This window comes from Salvelinus fontinalis, chromosome 8, assembly GCF_029448725.1.
Source record: "Salvelinus fontinalis isolate EN_2023a chromosome 8, ASM2944872v1, whole genome shotgun sequence".
NCBI lineage: Eukaryota > Metazoa > Chordata > Actinopteri > Salmoniformes > Salmonidae > Salvelinus > Salvelinus fontinalis.
In genome coordinates, this window is record NC_074672.1 from 40,432,130 (window position 1) to 40,453,144 (window position 21,015).

A 21,015-nucleotide genomic window follows, 5' to 3' on the forward strand; every position below is an offset into this window, starting at 1 on the left:
ATGACACTACACCATTCTACAACAGTCAAGTTAGAACCCCATTAACATGACACTACACCATTCTATAACTGTCATGTTAGAACCCCATTAACATGACAACATTCTATAACAGTCATGTTAGAACCCCATTAACATGACAACATTCTATAACAGTCATGTTAGAACCCCATTAACATGACACAACAACATTCTATTAGTCATGTTAGAACCCTATTAACATGACACTACAACAGTCTATAACAGTCATATTAGAACCCTATTAACATGACACCACACCATTCTATAACAGCCATGTTAGAACCCCATTAACATGACACTACAACATTCTATAACAGTCATGTTAGAACCCCATTAACATAACACTACACCATTCTATAACAGTCATGTTAGAACCCTATTAACATGACACTACAACATTCTATAACAGTCATGTTAGAACCCCACTAACATGACAACACACCATTCTATAACAGCCATGTTAGAACCCCATTAACATGACATTACAACATTCTATAACAGCCATGTTAGAACCCCATTAACATGACACTACAACATTCTATTACAGTCATGTTAGAACCCCATTAACATGATACTACAACATTCTATAACAGTCATGTTAGAACCCCATTAACATGACACTACAACATTCTATACCAGCCATGTTAGAACCCCATTAACATGACACTACAACATTCTATAACAGCCATGTTAGAACCCCATTAACATGATACTACAACATTCTATAACAGTCATGTTAGAACCCCACTAACATGACACCACACCATTCTATAACAGCCATGTTAGAACCCCATTAACATGACATTACAACATTCTATAACAGCCATGTTAGAACCCCATTAACATGACACTACAACATTCTATTACAGTCATGTTAGAACCCCATTAACATGATACTACAACATTCTATAACAGTCATGTTAGAACCCCATTAACATGACACTACAACATTCTATACCAGCCATGTTAGAACCCCATTAACATGACACTACAACATTCTATAACAGCCATGTTAGAACCCCATTAACATGATACTACAACATTCTATAACAGTCATGTTAGAGCCCCATTAACATGACACTACAACATTTTATAACAGTCATGTTAGAGCCCCATTAACATGACACTACAACATTCTATAACAGTATTGTTAGAACCCCATTAACATGATACTACAAGATTCATGTTAGAACCCCATTAACATGATACTACAACATTCTATAACAGCCATGTTAGAACCCAATTAACATGATACTACAACATTCTATAACAGACATGTTAGAGGTCATTAACATGACACTACAACATTCTATAACAGCCGTGTTAGAGCCCCATTAACATGACACTACAACATTCTATAACAGCCATGTTAGAACCCCATTAACATGACACTACACCATTCTATAACAGTCATGCTAGAGCCCCATTAACATGATACTACAAGATTCATGTTAGAACCCCATTAATATGATACTACAACATTCTATAACAGTCATGTTAGAACCCCATTAGCATGACACTACACCATTCTATAACAGTCATGTTAGAACCCCATTAACATGACATTACAACATTCTATAACAGCCATGTTAGAACCCCATTAACATGACACTACAACATTCTATAACAGTCATGTTAGAACCCCATTAACATGACATTACAACATTCTATAACAGTCATGTTAGAACCCCATTATCATGACACTACACCATTCTATAACAGTCGTGTTAGAACCCCATTAACATGACATTACAACATTCTATAACAGCCATGTTAGAACCCCATTAACATGACACTACACCATTCTACAACAGTCAAGTTAGAACCCCATTAACATGACACTACACCATTCTATAACTGTCATGTTAGAACCCCATTAACATGACAACATTCTATAACAGTCATGTTAGAACCCCATTAACATGACAACATTCTATAACAGTCATGTTAGAACCCCATTAACATGACACAACAACATTCTATAACAGTCATGTTAGAACCCTATTAACATGACACTACAACAGTCTATAACAGTCATATTAGAACCCTATTAACATGACACCACACCATTCTATAACAGCCATGTTAGAACCCCATTAACATGACACTACAACATTCTATAACAGTCATGTTAGAACCCCATTAACATAACACTACACCATTCTATAACAGTCATGTTAGAACCCTATTAACATGACACTACAACATTCTATAACAGTCATGTTAGAACCCCAATAACATGACACCACACCATTCTATAACAGCCATGTTAGAACCCCATTAACATGACATTACAACATTCTATAACAGCCATGTTAGAACCCCATTAACATGACACTACAACATTCTATTACAGTCATGTTAGAACCCCATTAACATGATACTACAACATTCTATAACAGTCATGTTAGAACCCCATTAACATGACACTACAACATTCTATACCAGCCATGTTAGAACCCCATTAACATGACACTACAACATTCTATAACAGCCATGTTAGAACCCAATTAACATGATACTACAACATTCTATAACAGTCATGTTAGAGCCCCATTAACATGACACTACAACATTTTATAACAGTCATGTTAGAGCCCCATTAACATGACACTACAACATTCTATAACAGTATTGTTAGAACCCCATTAACATGATACTACAAGATTCATGTTAGAACCCCATTAACATGATACTACAACATTCTATAACAGCCATGTTAGAACCCAATTAACATGATACTACAACATTCTATAACAGACATGTTAGAGGTCATTAACATGACACTACAACATTCTATAACAGCCGTGTTAGAGCCCCATTAACATGACACTACAACATTCTATAACAGCCATGTTAGAACCCCATTAACATGACACTACACCATTCTATAACAGTCATGCTAGAGCCCCATTAACATGATACTACAAGATTCATGTTAGAACCCCATTAATATGATACTACAACATTCTATAACAGTCATGTTAGAACCCCATTAGCAAGACACTACACCATTCTATAACAGTCATGTTAGAACCCCATTAACATGACACCACACCATTCTATAACAGCCATGTTAGAACCCCATTAACATGACACTACAACATTCTATAACAGTCATGTTAGAACCCCATTAAAATGACACTACAAGATTCTATAACAGTAATGTTAGAACCCCATTAACATGATACTACAACATTCTATAACAGTCGTGTTAGAACCCCATTAACATGACATTACAACATTCTATAACAGCCATGTTAGAACCGCATTAACATGACACTACAACATTCTATTACAGTCATGTTAGAACCCCATTAACATGATACTACAACATTCTATAACAGTCGTGTTAGAACCCCATTAACATGACATTACAACATTCCATAACAGCCATGTTAGAACCCCATTAACATGACACTACAACATTCTATAACAGCCATGTTAGAACCCCATTAACATGACACTACAACATTCTATTACAGTCATGTTAGAACCCCATTAACATGATACTACAACATTCTATAACAGTCATGTTAGAACCCCATTAACATGACACTACAACATTCTATACCAGCCATGTTAGAACCCCATTAACATGGCACCACACCATTCTATAACAGCCATGTTAGAACCCCATTAACATGACACTACAACATTCTATAACAGTCATGTTAGAGCCCCATTAACATGACACTACAACATTCTATAACAGTATTGTTAGAACCCCATTAACATGATACTACAAGATTCATGTTAGAACCCCATTAACATGATACTACAACATTCTATAACAGCCATGTTAGAACCCCATTAACATGATACTACAACATTCTATAACAGACATGTTAGAGTTCATTAACATGACACTACAACATTCTATAACAGCCGTGTTAGAGCCCCATTAACATGACCCTACAACATTCTATAACAGCCATGTTAGAACCCCATTAACATGACACTACACCATTCTATAACAGTCATGTTAGAGCCCCATTAACATGATACTACAAGATTCATGTTAGAACCCCATTAACATGATACTACAACATTATATAACAGTCATGTTAGAACCCCATTAGCATGACACTACACCATTCTATAACAGTCATGTTAGAACCCCATTAACATGACACTACAACATTCTATAACAGTCGTGTTAGTGCCCCATTAACATGATACTACAACATTCTATAACAGCCATGTTAGAACCACATTAACATGACACTACAACATTCTATAACAGTCGTGTTAGAAACCATTATCATGACACTACAACATTATATAACAGTCGTGTTAGAAACCATTATCATGACACTACAACATTATATAACAGTCGTGTTAGAAACCATTATCATGACACTACAACATTCTATAACAGTCATGTTAGTGCCCCATTAACATGATACTACACCATTCTATAACAGTCATGTTAGAACCCCAATAACATGATACTACAAGATACATGTTAGAACCCCATTATCATGACACTACAACATTCCATAACAGTCATGTTAGAACCCCATTAACATGACTTTACAACATTCTATAACAGTCATGTTAGAACCCCATTATCATGACACTAGACCATTCTATAACAGTCGTGTTAGAACCCCATTAACATGACATTACAACATTCTATAACAGCCATGTTAGAACCCCAATAACATGACACTACACCATTCTACAACAGTCATGTTAGAACCCCATTAACATGACACTACACCATTCTATAACTGTCATGTTAGAACCTCATTAACATGACAACATTCTATAACAGTCATGTTAGAACCCCATTAACATGACAACATTCTATAACAGTCATGTTAGAACCCCATTAACATGACACAACAACATTCTATAACAGTCATGTTAGAACCCTATTAACATGACACTACAACAGTATATAACAGTCATGTTAGAACCCTATTAACATGACACCACACCATTCTATAACAGCCATGTTAGAACCCCATTAACATGACACTACAACATTCTATAACAGTCATGTTAGAACCCCATTAACATGACACTACAACATTCTATAACAGTCATGTTAGAACCCCATTAACATGATACTACAACATTCTATAACAGTCGTGTTAGAACCCCATTAACATGACACCACAACATTCTATAACAGTCATGTTAGAACCCCATTAACATGACACTACACTATTCTATAACAGTCATGTTAGAACCCCATTAACATGATACTACAACATACTATAAAAGTCATGTTAGAACCCCATTAACATGACACTACACCATTCTATAACAGCCATGTTAGAACCTCATTAACATGACATGGGGGATATTTAAATAATGCTATGTAATTAGATGTCTAGAATCAGAGCGATATTCTAATTGTATTACTCTTTTAGATACCATCTTACAGAGGAGTGAGTGATAGCGGTGAGGAGGAGCACTGACCTGGTAGGGATCTGTGTTGAGGTCAAAGTACTCCAGGAAGCCAGTCGCAAACTCACAGAACAGGAAGTTGTGAGTTTCGTTGATGGTCCTCACGCACCAGTAGGTGTTGTTGTTGGCACTGGTGCAGGCACAGAATGGACCCACTGCAGACAGAGAGAATAGTCGGTGCTAGTGTGTGTGCGTGTGTGTGTGTATGTGTGTATGTGTGCGTGTGTGCGTGTGTGTGTGTATGTGTGTGCGTGTGTGTGCGTATGTGTGCATGTGTGTGTGTATGTGTGTATGTGTGCGTGTGTGTGTGTATGTGTGTATGTGTGTGTGTGTGTACAGGGTCTTACTTGTCCAGAAGGGGGCGGTCTGCCAGTGCTGGTTGTCGTGGGTGAAGCAGGTGAGACCAGGCATGCTACAGGTGTCGTTGTTCCTCAGACGTTTCAGCAGCTTCCTCATCTTCTTCCTCCTCTTCTGGTCCTTCAGCAGCCACGCCTTGTTATCCTTATCCTGATCCTTCCTGGTGACATCACACACACACACACACACACACACACACACACACACACACACACACACACACACACACACACACACACACACACACACACACACACACAAACACACACACATTACACAGTGACACAATGAAATAGTCACACATACATACTGTACATACATACATACATACATACATACATACATACATACATACATACATACATACATACATACATACATTATATTGTAGATATACAATCATTACACATAGAGTTCATAAGAACACCTGGAGTTCACATCTCTTTCTTGTAGGAAGGACACACATGATAAACAACACAAACCCAGCTCCTTACCTGAATGGGTGAATGCTGCTTCCTTTGTGCCTAAGCTTACTCTTGTACTTAGACTGGTAGCTGAAACACACACAGATATTGACATTATCAGCATTTATGATACATATCTGCAGGGAGAACCACATTTGAGTGGTAGAGTCACTGTAATGTAATGCTGGCGTTTAGTGTGTGGGTGTTGGTAAGGAATCAGTTGAGCAACGTAAACTGTGGATTGAGAAGAGGAGAGAGGAGGGGAGGAGATGAGATGAGAGGAGATGAGAGGAGAGGAGAGGAGAGGAGAGGAAGGCAAAGGAGAGGGGAGGGAAGGAGAGGGGAGAAGATGATAGGAGAGGAGGGAAGTGGTGAAGGGAGGGGAGGAGAGGAGAGGGGAAGAGAGGAGAGGAGAGGGAAAGAGAGGAGAGGAGAGGGGAAGAGAGGAGAAGAGAGGAGGGGGGAGGAGAGGAGAAGAGAGGAGAAGAGAGGGGAAGAGAGTAGAGGGGAGGGGAAGAGAGGAGAGGTGATGGGGAGAGAGGAGAAGAGCGGAGGAGAGGGGGAGGGGAAGAGAGAAGAGGTGAGGAGAGGAGAGGGGAAGAGAAGGGAGGAGAAGGAAGGGGAAGAGAGGAGAGGGGAGGGGGAGAGAGGAGAGGGGAGGGGAAGAGAGGAGAGGGGAGGGGAAGAGAGGAGAGGGGAGGGGGAGAGAGGAGAGGGGAGGGGGAGAGAGGAGAGGGGAGGGGAAGAGAGGAGAGGGGAGGGGGAGAGAAGAGAAGAGCGGAGGAGAGGGGGAGGGGAAGAGAGAAGAGGAGAGGAGAGGGGAAGGTGAAGGGGAAGAGAGAAGAGAAAGGGAAGGGGAAGAGAGGAGAGGAGGCGAGGCGAGGCGAGGCGAGGCGAGGAGAGGAGAGGAGAGGAGAGGAGAGGAGAGGAGAGGAGAGGAGGAGAGGAGGGGAGGAGATGTTCTCTCTTTACATGTAGCGGAGACAGTCACACTCCTCTGGGCGGGCCTTCTTCAGGTGACCCCTGACTTCTCTCAGGTTCTTGATCTTTGTCTGCAGGGTCTCAATCTGAGAGAGAGGCAGGACATTAGATTAGACAGAGAAATGTCACAACACAATGATGTGGTCCTCTACAGCTGAGTTGTTAGAGCGTGGCGCTTGCAAAGCTAAAGTAGTGGATTCGCGTCCCAGTACCACCCGTTCAACGAATTCATAATTATACAATCAATGATTTCATTAGCAGCTATTGATTGTCATTACACAGATCCCTGTGACCACTGAAGATCAACTGCATTGAGAAATAAAGCATCATTGTTTTGTGGTCATATGTGGGTTATGTAAGTGGCTGAGAAGACTGGCCTCATGGTCTATATGGGTTATGTAAGTGGCTGAGAAGACTGGCCTCATGGTCGATATGGGTTATGTAAGTGGCTGAGAAGACTGGCCTCATGGTCGATATGGGTTATGTAAGTGGCTGAGAAGACTGACCTTCCTCATGGTCTATATGGGTTATGTAAGTGGCTGAGAAGACTGACCTTCCTCATGGTCGATATGGGTTATGTAAGTGGCTGAGAAGACTGACCTCATGGTCTATATGAGTTATGTAAGTGGCTGAGAAGACTGGCCTCATGGTCGATATGGGTTATGTAAATGGCTGAGAAGACTGACCTCATGGTCTATATGGGTTATGTAAGTGGCTGAGAAGACTGACCTCATGGTCTATATGGGTTATGTAAGTGGCTGAGAAGACTGACCTCATGGTCTATATGGGTTATGTAAGTGGTTGAGAAGACTGACCTCATGGTCTATATGGGTTATGTAAGTGGTTGAGAAGACTGACCTCATGGTCTATATGGGTTATGTAAGTGGCTGAGAAGACTGGCCTCATGGTCTATATGGGTTATGTAAGTGGCTGAGAAGACTGGCCTCATGGTCTATATGGGTTATGTAAGTGGCTGAGAAGACTGGCCTCATGGTCTATATGGGTTATGTAAGTGGCTGAGAAGACTGGCCTCATGGTCTATATGGGTTATGTAAGTGGCTGAGAAGACTGGCCTCATGGTCGATGTGGGTTATGTCGAGTGGCTGAGAAGACTGACCTCATGGTCGATGTGGTTTATGTGAGTGGCTGAGAAGACTGGCCTCATGGTCGATGTGGGTTATGTCGAGTGGCTGAGAAGACTGACCTCATGGTCGATGTGGGTTATGTCGAGTGGCTGAGAAGACTGACCTCATGGTCGATGTGGTTTATGTGAGTGGCTGAGAAGACTGGCCTCATGGTCGATATGGGTTATGTAAGTGGTTGAGAAGACTGGCCTCATGGTCGATGTGGGTTATGTGAGTGGCTGAGAAGACTGGCCTCATGGTCTATATGGGTTATGTAAGTGGTTGAGAAGACTGACCTCATGGTCGATGTGGTTTATGTGAGTGGCTGAGAAGACTGGCCTACCTCATGGTCGATGTGGAGTTTGTGGTCCTTCCAGGTCTGCACAGACTTATAGATCCCTGTGTCACACTTCACTGTGTCATCGGCCAGGATGGAGCACCTGAGGAGAGGATAGACCGTGAGCATTTAGCCTAGCTAACAACACAATAATGTATTATTAACAACACATTCAAACACACAGTTTTAAAGCTGAAATATGTCACTTTAAGTTTAGTTTTTGTTATTTTACTTTTAGTTTTGTACACCAATTTCAAACAGCTGAAAATACACATTTGGGGGGGATGGAAAATATATTTCACAGCAGTTTAAATTGTACAATAATGCTCTACATCACATGAGTCAGACTCATTCCCCGGAGGGCAGAGTGTGTGCAGGGTTTTGCTCCTCCCTTGTACTTGATTGATGAATCAAGGTCACTAATTAGTAAGGAGCTCCTCTCACCTGGTTGTCCAGAGCGTATTAAATATAATTGAAAGGAAAAACCGAGTATGGGAATCCCTTCTCTACACTTTACTTTTTGTGTTAAGTTAGGTGAACTATTCACATTTTAGTAACCAGGAAATGGCGGAGGAATTTCGGGCACAGTACACCTTCAACACATTCAACATGCAGTACTAACACAGTACAAACACACTGACCCATCCACATAGAACCTCAACACAGTCCCTGACCTGTGTGTGACTTTGATGTCAGAAGGTACTATAGCCAGACTGTTGCTGCTAGTCCTGGGACTGATGGTGAACCCCATGCCACTGAAGTCGTCCTCAGTGTCGTCGCGTGGCCCCGGGGCCCCAGCCTCACTGAGGTTCCTGGGGGCCAGTACAGGCTGGTAGCCATCCCCCAAGTCTACAGCATACAGGTCCCCTCCTATCTCCATCTCCACGGAGCGGGCAGAACGGTTACGGGCATAGCTCTTGACGGCCTTCATCTCTGTCAGGAAGAGAGCAGGGTAAGTTAGTGGAGGAATTTCTACATAGTATTTAGGCCCTATCAGGCCCTATGAGACTTTAAAGGCACAATGTGTAGAAATCACTCTGCCATTTCATGGTCCTGATTTGAGGGGTGTCGAGAAACATTGTACAATCTCTACACCCCTCAAAATCAAATCCGGACATCGAAGCCAGAACCATAGTTTGTTTCATTGTTCCCCTTTTCAAAAAACAAAAATATAGTATTTTCAGCTGTTTGAAACTGGTGTGCAAAACCGAAAATAAAAAGACACAAAATATTAACTTCAGCACAGGATGCATAGAAATAGAGCACGTAGAATGAATCAACCGCTTATCAGACTTACTTTCAATGAGAATCAGAGATCTACAACTCACATTTCTCCCACAGTTAGATACGGAACCTTTAAATTAGAACTGTGAGTGAAGTTGTCATTGTCTCCACAGGGTGGCTCCCACATACCACATCAGTGATGAGAAGTGAGCTACACTGCATTCATGCAAGGTTGAGTGAGGAACTTTTTGTAAAGCAGAATTTAATGTGTTTGCATGAGAAGTGCCTGATCAGAGTGTTTGTGTGCTGTACAGTATGAGTGTCAGAAGTGACCAGAGTGTTTGTGTGCTCTACAGTATGAGTGTCAGAAGTGATCAGAGTGTTTGTGTGCTGTACAGTATGAGTGTCAGAAGTGATCAGAGTGTTTGTGTGCTGTACAGTATGAGTGCCAGAAGTGACCAGAGTGTTTGTGTGCTGTACAGTATGAGTGCCAGAAGTGACCAGAGTGTTTGTGTGCTGTATGAGTGCCAGGAGTGACCAGAGTGTTTGTGTGCTGTACAGTATGAGTGTGTCAGAAGTGATCAGAGTGTTTGTGTGCTGTATGAGTGCCAGGAGTGATCAGAGTGTTTGTGTGCTGTACAGTATGAGTGTCAGAAGTGACCAGAGTGTTTGTGTGCTGTACAGTATGAGTGTCAGAAGTGATCAGAGTGTTTGTGTGCTCTACAGTATGAGTGTCAGAAGTGATCAGAGTGTTTGTGTGCTGTACAGTATGAGAGCCAGAAGTGACCAGAGTGTTTGTGTGCTGTATGAGTGCCAGGAGTGATCAGAGTGTTTGTGTGCTGTACAGTATGAGTGTCAGAAGTGATCAGAGTGTTTGTGTGCTGTACAGTATGAGTGTCAGAAGTGATCAGAGTGTTTGTGTGCTGTACAGTATGAGTGTCAGAAGTGATCAGAGTGTTTGTGTGCTGTATGAGTGAACGTGAGAGTGAAAAAGATGTGCCACATTCCACCTACTCTTCTTGGAAAGGAACTTTTTCTTCTTGAAGGCACTGAGTCTGAAGCTAGGGAACTGGTCACAATTGCAGGCTTCTGGCTCTGCGTTGTGCTCTGCTTTGCGCTGGGGGTAAAATTGGGACCTGATGTTGGCAGGGCCCTCTTTCCGTTCTGCAGACATGCTGGCCATGCCCTTACACTTATACAGCCTCAGTTTCCCTGTAGCATCCTCAACACACTGCCACTTCTGCAGGGAGAGAGGAGAGGGGGACAGGGGTTAACACTGAGAGAAAAACATAGTGTATTTTTAAATGCACACACACACACACACACACACACACACACACACACACACACACACACACACACACACACACACACACACACACACACACACACACACACACACACACACACACACACACACACACACACACACACACACACACACACGGGAGGGGAGGGGGGACAGGAGAGGAGAGGAGAGGAGAGGAGAGGACAGGAGAGGAGAGGAGAGGAGAGGAGAGGAGAGGAGAGGAGAGGAGAGGACAGGACAGGACAGGACAGGACAGGACAGGTGGAGAGAGGAGATGAGAAGAGGAGTCGAGAAGAGAGGAGAAGAGGGGAGGGGAGTGGAGGAGGGGACAGAAGGGGAGAGGAGGAGAGAAGAGGGGAGAGGAGAAGAGAAGAGCAGAGAGTAGAGGAGAAGAGAAGAAAGGAGAGGAGGGGCGAGGAGATAAGAGAGGAGAGGAGAGGCAAGGGGAGAGAAGAGATCCTCTAATGAAGTGTTTGACTTTTCCCCTTCTCATTTCTGCTCCCACACAATCCCGTTATGTCATAATTAATAGGCAGATACAGTACTGTAGTGTAAACAGACAGAGCACGGAGCAGGACTGCTGCAGTCTTACAATTATACAGATTCTGTTGACACTTTCTCTGTCATGTGTTTTTAATTAACATATTTGATGTCAGATGGAGAAAAAAAAGAGTTCAGGTGTCAGAGGAAATCCATCAGGATCCAAGAGATAAAGTTACTGACAGAGGAAATCCATCAGGATCCAAGAGTGAAAGTTACTGACAGAGGAAATCCATCAGGACCAAGAGATAAAGTTACTGACAGAGGAAATCCATCAGGACCAAGAGATAAAGTTACTGACAGAGGAAATCCATCAGGACCAAGAGTGAAAGTTACTGACAGAGGAAATCCATCAGGACCAAGAGTGAAAGTTACTGACAGAGGAAATCCATCAGGACCAAGAGATAAAGTTACTGACAGAGGAAATCCATCAGGATCCAAGAGTGAAAGTTACTGACAGAGGAAATCCATCAGGACCAAGAGATAAAGTTACTGACAGAGGAAATCCATCAGGACCAAGAGATAAAGTTACTGACAGAGGAAATCCATCAGGACCAAGAGTGAAAGTTACTGACAGAGGAAATCCATCAGGACCAAGAGTGAAAGTTACTGACAGTGAAAAATGCCTTTAGAGACAGGAACAAAAAGCTGTGAGAGAAAGGGAGATTGCTTGGTTGGATTCAGAGATCCCTTTACTATTCAATGGTCCATCTTGTTAATACATATCTGAGTTCTTCAAGTTGCAGGTGTGTTTGATCTGACAGCTAGAGAACTGTCACACCCTCTCCCCCACTGTCCTTCATTAGCAAGGTGGGATGGAGTGTGTATGTGCGTGTCCTGGGGGACAGAGCTATGGCAACAGACCTGACTCAAACCTAATCACCTGAAACACAGCTGTTTGGTTTCAAAGCCTGGTCATCCTGAGAGATAAAAGCACCTCAGTAAGTCCTGTCTAGCCTGTCTAAACCCACAGTGAGAATCCAACCTGCAGGTTATACTCAGTCTCCTCTCCTCTCCTCTCCTCTCCTCTCCTCTCCTCTCCTCTCCTCTCCTCTCCTCTCCTCTCCTCTCCTCTCCTCTCCTCTCCTCTCCTCTCCTCTCCACCAGGACAGAACACAGCAGCTCTTTCTCTTTTTATAGCAGCAGGGGATCAAGAAGGTACAGAGCCTTTTTAAGTAGATTATCAGACACACCAATTTACTGCTCTTTACTTATAGAGGTGAGACGCAAAGATGAGAGATGGATGGGGTGACTAATCAAGTGTTGTACTTTCAGTGTGTTTGCTTCAGGGGCGAACATTCGTGTGCAACTGTGAATTAGATTGTTAATTGAAGTATGACTGTGTGTGTGTGTGTGTGTGCGTGCATGCTTGTTTTTGTGTGTGTGTGTGTGTGTGTGTGTGTGTGTGTGTGTGTGTGTGTGTGTGTGTGTGTGTGTGTGTGTGTGTGTGTGTGTGTGTGTGTGTGTGTGTGTGTGTGTGTGTGTGTGTGTGTGCGAGTGTGCGAGTGTTTGTGTTTTCCTGGCTGCCTACCTGTCCCAGCTGTTGGCAGGGCGTCTGGTACTCTGTTCTCTGACACAGGTCCTTGACCCGCTGGTACTTAGGCAGGAAGTTCTCCTCCTGGGCCACGTCCTTCCCTGAAGACGCATCACGCATGTGGAGCAACTTCCTGTGGACACATACACACACACGAACCAAATCCACAGTCATGGAACTATACACCAGGTTGTTAGGGTCCTGCATGCTGATTAGCAGTGACAATATATCCCATAAACCACAGCTTCTCAGGAATTATCACTTACATGATGCAGCTAATGACATTAGCAGAGGTTGCATTGTCAGATTTGGGTTTGATACCAAGTATCTGTTGGGTAATAGTAAGGCAAGAAAGACATGAAATAATGAGGCACTGTGACCTCTCTACTTTATCTCCCACCACACACTCTGATGAATGTAACCGGAGGATTTAATGGGCACACAGACTTCGGTATCGTTATGTAAAACAGTGAGATGAGTGGCGTGGCTGGTTCAGCAGTAATTCCGCAACCTCCGCCAAACGTACTGTATCTAAGATGTCGGCATAGGTTCAAATCCGGCCTGCTGCCCTGTCCCCACTGTCATTGACACAATCTCTCTTCAATAATGTCAGAAAATACCCTTACAAATATATTTAAAAAACTGAAGAAACAGTGAGGTGATATCCTGTGACTCACCCTCTTTCCACCAGGAACGAGTCTCTCCACACCTTTCCCTTCTTATTCACCTGGAACCTGACAACCAGGAAAGATAAAGACAGACCCATCAGACTTCTCCTTCATTGACCAGGTACTACAGTCAGAACACCATGTAACGCTTGAGGAAATTATAATTCCTACACTCCGTAGAGCGACAGCCTCCAGTGATGATAAAATGCAACAGGTAGTGAGGGAGATAAAAAAAAAACAGCCCTGGGTCAATCTGAGAGGAAAAACAATCGATAGCACACTTCAGGTGTTTTTTTTGATGAGGACAGGAAAAAAGAAAGTGATCGTACGTAGAATAAAAATAAAGTGGAATAAATCGGTCTCTTCCCTGAGTACTCTGACCTTCTCCTGCCCTGCTGCTCTGATATGAGTTATTGATCCATCGGCCTACAGTGCTGCACCCTCTCTCCTCTCTCCCCCTTTCTCTCTCCCTCTCTCCTCCCTCCCCCTTTCTCTCTCCCTCTCTCTTCCTCCCAGCACAGCTCTGCTCTCCTCCATCCCACCCCATCCCTCGACCTCCTCTCTTCCCCACAGCCTCTCCTTCTATCCCCACAGCCTCTCCGTCTATCCCCACAGCCTCTCCGTCTATCCCCGCAGCCTCTCCGTCTATCCCCGCAGCCTCTCCGTCTATCCCCGCAGCCTCTCCTTCTATCCCCGCAGCCTCTCCGTCTATCCCCGCAGCCTCTCCTTCTATCCCCGCAGCCTCTCCGTCTATCCCCGCAGCCTCTCCTTCTATCCCCGCAGCCTCTCCGTCTATACCCATAGCCTCTCCTTCTATCCCCGCAGCCTCTCCGTCTATCCCCGCAGCCTCTCCTTCTATCCCCGCAGCCTCTCCGTCTATACCCATAGCCTCTCCTTCTATCCCCGCAGCCTCTCCTTCTATCCCCGCAGCCTCTCCGTCTATACCCATAGCCTCTCCTTCTATCCCCGCAGCCTCTCCGTCTATACCCATAGCCTCTCCTTCTATCCCCGCAGCCTCTCCGTCTATCCCCGCAGCCTCTCCGTCTATACCCATAGCCTCTCCGTCTATCCCCGCAGCCTCTCCGTCTATACCCATAGCCTCTCCGTCTATCCCCACAGCCTCTCCGTCTATCCCCGCAGCCTCTCCGTCTATCCCCGCAGCCTCTCCGTCTATCCCCATAGCCTCTCCTTCTATCCCCGCAGCCTCTCCGTCTATCCCCGCAGCCTCTCCTTCTATCCCCGCAGCCTCTCCTTCTATCCCCGCAGCCTCTCCTTCTATCCCCGCAGCCTCTCCTTCTATCCCCGCAGCCTCTCCTTCTATCCCCGCAGCCTCTCCGTCTATCCCCGCAGCCTCTCCTTCTATCCCCGCAGCCTCTCCTTCTATACCCGCAGCCTCTCCTTCTATACCCGCAGCCTCTCCGTCTATCCCCGCAGCCTCTCCTTCTATCCCCGCAGCCTCTCCGTCTATCCCCACAGCCTCTCCTTCTATACCCACAGCCTCTCCTTCTATACCCACAGCCTCTCCGTCTATCCCCACAGCCTCTCCTTCTATCCCCACAGCCTCTCCGTCTATACCCACAGCCTCTCCGTCTATACCCATAGCCTCTCCTTCTATCCCCACAGCCTCCCATCAGGCCAGGCAGCTAGCCTCCCCTGCCTGCGGAACAATTTCACAGCTATCTCTCTCTGATTACAGCTGCAGAGCTGGGAAAGAGAAGAGAATCCCCAGACAGACAGACAGACAGACAGACAGACAGACAGACAGACAGACAGACAGACAGACAGACAGACAGACAGACAGACAGACAGACAGACAGACAGACAGACAGACAGACAGACAGACAGACAGACAGACAGACAGACAGACAGACAGACAGACAGACAGACAGACAGACAGACAGACAGACCGACCGACCGACCGACCGACCGACCGACCGACCGACCGACCGACCGACCAGCTCCTGGAGTTATTACTTTGTCTTTGAGGGATTATGTATTTTCTTTGACATCTATTTTTTCCGTTAACGATGGCAATATCCAGGCTGGGCAGGAGGAAGAGGTGTCGCTGGGATGTCAACTGATGTCATGGTAACTAGGCAGACTGAGCCATGTTCAGAGATTGTTACGGTGTCACAGTTTTGAGGAAAACTCATTGGTCAAACCCAGGTGTTAGATTGGGCTCTTTTGAAGTAATTTTTCCAGAGTAGAGCAGGAACCCTGAGGGAACTCAAACCTGTCAGTGGCCTGTGCTAATGTACAACTCGTAATCAATAGAACCGCCTAGCGCAGGGGTCAGGGGTCTAACCCAAGAGGTCCAGAGCCTGTTTGGTTTTCTTGTTCTACCTGATCATTTCTGGCACCCACCTGGTGTCCTAAATCAGTGCCTGATTAGAGGGGAATCATTTAAAAAGCAGTGGAACTGGCTTCCATGTCCAGAGTTGAACTTAAGGGACCTAGAGAATATGCAGTGACTTCTGTCAGTGATCTGTGGCCTGCCAACATACAGAATACACATAGTTGTGGGCAGGAATTGCTCCTTTTCTGCTCCATACCTGTTGACTGGCCTCTCTATGTCCAGCAGTTTGAGGATGGACTTGCCGTCCATGTCCGGCGGGACATCCATGCCAGCGATGTCCAGGATGGTGGGCGCCAGGTCAATGTTCAGCACCATGTGAGGGTTGCTATGGAGACGCAGGGAGAGATAAGGGGACAAGGTTATTACAGCGCGTTTCAGATGGTATCTGGTTGGTTAACGTCAGCTGATGAGAGAGAGAGGGATGGAGAGCGAGAGAGTGAGAGACCGAGAAACAGAGAGAGACCGAGAAACAGAGAGAGAGTGAGAGAGAGAAAGTGAGAGAGAGAGATAGAGAAAGAAAGTGTGTGAGAGAGAGAGAGAGAGAGCGAGAAACAGAAATAGATATATATATACAGTGGGGAGAACAAGTATTATTGCATGACATAAGTATTTGATCACCTACCAACCAGTAACAATTCCGGCTCTCACAGACCTGTTAGTTTTTCTTTAAGAAGCCCTCCTGTTCTCCACTCATTACCTGTATTAACTGCACCTGTTTGAACTCGTTACCTGTATAAAAGACACCTGTCCACACACTCAATCAAACAGACTCCAACCTCTCCACAATGGCCAAGATCAGAGAGCTGTGTAAGGACATCAGGGATAAAATTGTAGACCTGCACAAGGCTGGGATGGGCTACAGGACAATAGGCAAGCAGCTTGGTGAGAAGGCAACAACTGTTGGCGCAATTATTAGAAAATGGAAGAAGTTCAAGATGACGGTCAATCACCCTCGGTCTGGGGCTCCATGCAAGATCTCACCTCGTGGGGCATCAATGATCATGAGGAAGGTGAGGGATCAGCCCAGAACTACACAGCAGGACGTGGTCAATGACCTGAAGAGAGCTGGGACCACAGTCTCAAAGAAAACCATTAGTAACACACTACGCCGCCATGGATTAAAATCCTGCAGCGTACGCAAGGTCCCCCTGCTCAAGCCAGCGCATGTCCAGGCCCGTCTGAAGTTTGCCAATGACCATCTGGATGATCCAGAGGAGGAATGGGAGAAGGTCATGTGGTCTGATGAGACAAAAATAGAGCTTTTTGGTCTAAACTCCACTCGCTGTGTTTGGAGGAAGAAGAAGGATGAGTACAACCCCAAGAACACCATCCCAACCGTGAAGCATGGAGGTGGAAACATCAATCTTTGGGGATGCTTTTCTGCAAAGGGGACAGGACGACTGCACCGTATTGAGGGGAGGATGGATGGGGCCATGTATCGCGAGATCTTGGCCAACAACCTCTTTCCCTCAGTAAGAGCATTGAAGATGGGTCGTGGCTGGGTCTTCCGGCATGACAACAACCCGAAACACACAGCCAGGGCAACTAAGGAGTGGCTCCGTAAGAAGCATCTCAAGGTCCTGGAGTGGCCTAGCCAGTCTTCAAACCTGAACCCAATAGAAAATCTTTGGAGGGAGCTGAAAGTCCGTATTGCCCAGCGACAGCCTCAAAACCTGAAGGATCTGGAGAAGGTCTGTATGGAGGAGTGGGCCAAAATCCCTGCTGCAGTGTGTGCAAACCTGGTCAAGAACTACAGGAAACGTATGATCTCTGTAATTGCAAACAAAGGTTTCTGTACCAAATATTAAGTTCTGCTTTTCTAATGTATCAAATACTTATGTCATGCAATAAAACGCAAATTAATTTCTTAAAAATCATACAATGTGATTTTCTGGATTTTGTTTTAGATTCCATCTCTCACAGTTGAAGTGTACCTATGATAAAAAGTACAGACCTCTACATGCTTTGTAAGTAGGAAAACCTGCAAAATCGGCAGTGTATCAAATACTTGTTCTCCCCCCTGTATATATAGAGAGAGCGAGAGCGAGAGAATCCCCATACTTTAATGAAGACAGCTTCTCCATCCTGGAGGGGGAAATCAATCATTTCTAGGCCCAGGGACATGTACTAATCTGTGGCGACCTAAATGACAGAACCGGACAAGAACCTGACACCCTCAGCACACAGGGGGACAAACACCTGCCTGGAGGTGACAGCATTCCCTCCCCCATATGCCTAGGCACAACTATGACAACATAACCAACAAAAACGGGTCACAACTCCTGCAGCTCTGTCCCACGCTGGGTATGTACATAGTCAATTGTAGGCTTCGATGGGACTCCTATGGTAGGTACACCTATAGCTCATCTCTTGGCAGTAGTACTGTAGACAACTTTATTTGTCACGCCTTGGCCATACAGAGGCTTTTATTCTCTATTTTGGTTAGGCCAGGGTGTGACTAGGGTGGGCATTCTATGTTTTCTATTTCTTTGTTTTTGGCCGAGTGTGGTTCCCAATCAGAGGCAGCTGTCTATCGTTGTCTCTGATTGGGAATCATACTTAGGCAGCCTTTTCCCACCTGTGTTTTGTGGGTAGTTATTTTCTGTTTAGTATCTGTTTACCTGACAGAACTGTTCGCTTTTTGTTTTGTTACTTTGTTCGAGTGTTTCTTTGATCAATAAAATCATGAACACTTTCCACGCTGCGCTTTGGTCCACTCATTCCGACGAGAGCCGTTGCATTATCACTGACCTCAACCCAGAGTCTCTCAGAGCATTTACAGTCAGCCCACTGACAACCCTATCAGATCACAACAAAATCACATTCTAGTTGAACAGAGCAATACTCAATCATGAGACATCAAAGCCAAAGGAACTGAGTAATATTAAGAAATGCTGTAGATGGAAGGAATGTAGTGTGGAATTCTACCAAAAAACAATTAGGCAACAACAAATTCAATCCCCTTTAGACAACTTCTTGGACAAAACTTTCCACTGTAATGATTCCAAGATAGCGTAGCAGTCGGACGTGTGTTTTGTCTTGTCCCGTCTTGTCCCATGTAAATATAGATTTGTTCCTCGTTTTTTTTGTATATATTTCGTACATATTTTAATCTCAATTTCCATCTATGGACTGAATATACTCTCCTGCAACCCGCCTCACCCAATGTGGTACGGATGTGCTATTTTTATACTTTAGAACCGGAACCCCCATCAGAAGCTAGCAAGCTAACTAGCTACAGTTAGCCGCTGCTAGTGGTCTTCACCGTTAACTCGGACACCAGCAAGCCTCAGCTCGGTTAATACCTGCCAGTCTGCACAGCGCGATATTAGCCCAGAGCATATCGGACTGCTTTTTCTCTACCACGTCTCCGGATTCCTACCGCAAGCTCTGAACCTTTACACCGGATCATCGCAGCTAGCTAGCTGCTATCCGAGTGGCTATTCCTGGCTAATGTCTCTGTCCCGAAGCAAGCACCAGTTAGCCTTGAGCTAGCCTCGAGCTAGGCCCATCTCCCAGCAGGCCGAAGAAGTCCACCAGCCAAATCTTGGGCTACAATACCTATTTTGCCAATTGGCCTGGACCCTTTACTGCCAACACGGAGCACCGCCGATTCATCACGACTGGTCTGCCGACGTAATCGTCCTCGGTGGTTTTGCTCTTCCGTTGCGACGTTGCCGGAGGCCCATCTGCTATCCCCGGCCCGCTAGCTGTCTGAACCGCTGTGTCTCCAGCTTGCCTAGCGTAGTAGCGACTACTGAATTGGCTCCCTGACTCATCTATTGCTACTCACTGGACCCTATGATGGTCCAGTTTAGAAACCTGTCCAACCAAAAACATAGAGACACAGAAAACCGGAGTCTACGCCAGGGATGGGCAACTCCAGTCCTCGAGGGCCTGATTGGTGTCACACTTCTTCTCCATCCCTAACAAACACAGCTGATTGATCAAATTGCATTTTAAACTGAAGATCATGATTAGGTGATTATTGGAGTCAGGTGTGTTAGCTGGGGCTGGGGGAAAACTGTGACACCAATCAGACCCTCAAGGACTGGAATTACCCACCCCTGGTATGAGGATGACCAAAATATGCTACGCCTTCACTATGGTGAATCACTAAAACAATACAGAAATACACCAAGGAAAAAGAAGGAACAGGACGTCAGAAATCAGCTCAATGTAACTGAAGAATCCATAGATTCTATCCACTTCTGTGAAAATTTGAAAACACTAAACAAACAACACAAAGAATTATCTATCCAAAATGCAGATGTATGGGTAAACCACTTCGCCAATCTTTTTGGCTCTATAACAAAGAAAAAACAGCAAAAACATATACGTGATCAAATACAAATCTTAGAATCAACTTTTAAAGACTACCAGAACCCACTGGATTACCCAATTACCTTGAATGTGAACTACAGGACAAAATAAAAACACTCCAACCCAAAAAGACCTGTGGTGTTGATGAAATCCTCAATGAAATTATTAAATATACAGATAACAAATTCCAATTGGCTATACTAAAACTCTTCTACATCATCCTTAGCTCTGGCATCTTCCCCAATATTTGGAACCAAGGACTGATCACCCCAATCCACAAAAGTGGAGACAAATCTGACCCCAATAACTACCGTGGGATATGTGTAAACAGAAACCTTGGGAAAATCCTCTGCATTATC

General features: G+C 44.6%; 1 protein-coding gene across 10 annotated transcripts in view; it reads right to left on the reverse strand.

Annotated features, from left to right (window-relative positions):
• The window catches only part of LOC129861239 (extracellular sulfatase Sulf-2-like), a 396,100-nt gene that overhangs the window by 10,030 nt on the left and 365,055 nt on the right, over window positions 1-21,015 (reverse strand). For all 10 annotated transcript variants that reach the window (XM_055932475.1, XM_055932471.1, XM_055932474.1 and 7 more), the window contains 10 exons: window positions 16,530-16,658; window positions 13,987-14,043; window positions 13,307-13,442; window positions 10,941-11,166; window positions 9,377-9,635; window positions 8,709-8,805; window positions 7,233-7,327; window positions 6,291-6,350; window positions 5,787-5,956; window positions 5,452-5,594 (listed from right to left, as the gene is read on the reverse strand). In XM_055932475.1, coding sequence (XP_055788450.1) covers window positions 5,452-5,594; window positions 5,787-5,956; window positions 6,291-6,350; window positions 7,233-7,327; window positions 8,709-8,805; window positions 9,377-9,635; window positions 10,941-11,166; window positions 13,307-13,442; window positions 13,987-14,043; window positions 16,530-16,658 — 1,372 coding nt within the window. The remainder of the gene's footprint in view (window positions 1-5,451; window positions 5,595-5,786; window positions 5,957-6,290; window positions 6,351-7,232; window positions 7,328-8,708; window positions 8,806-9,376; window positions 9,636-10,940; window positions 11,167-13,306; window positions 13,443-13,986; window positions 14,044-16,529; window positions 16,659-21,015) is intronic.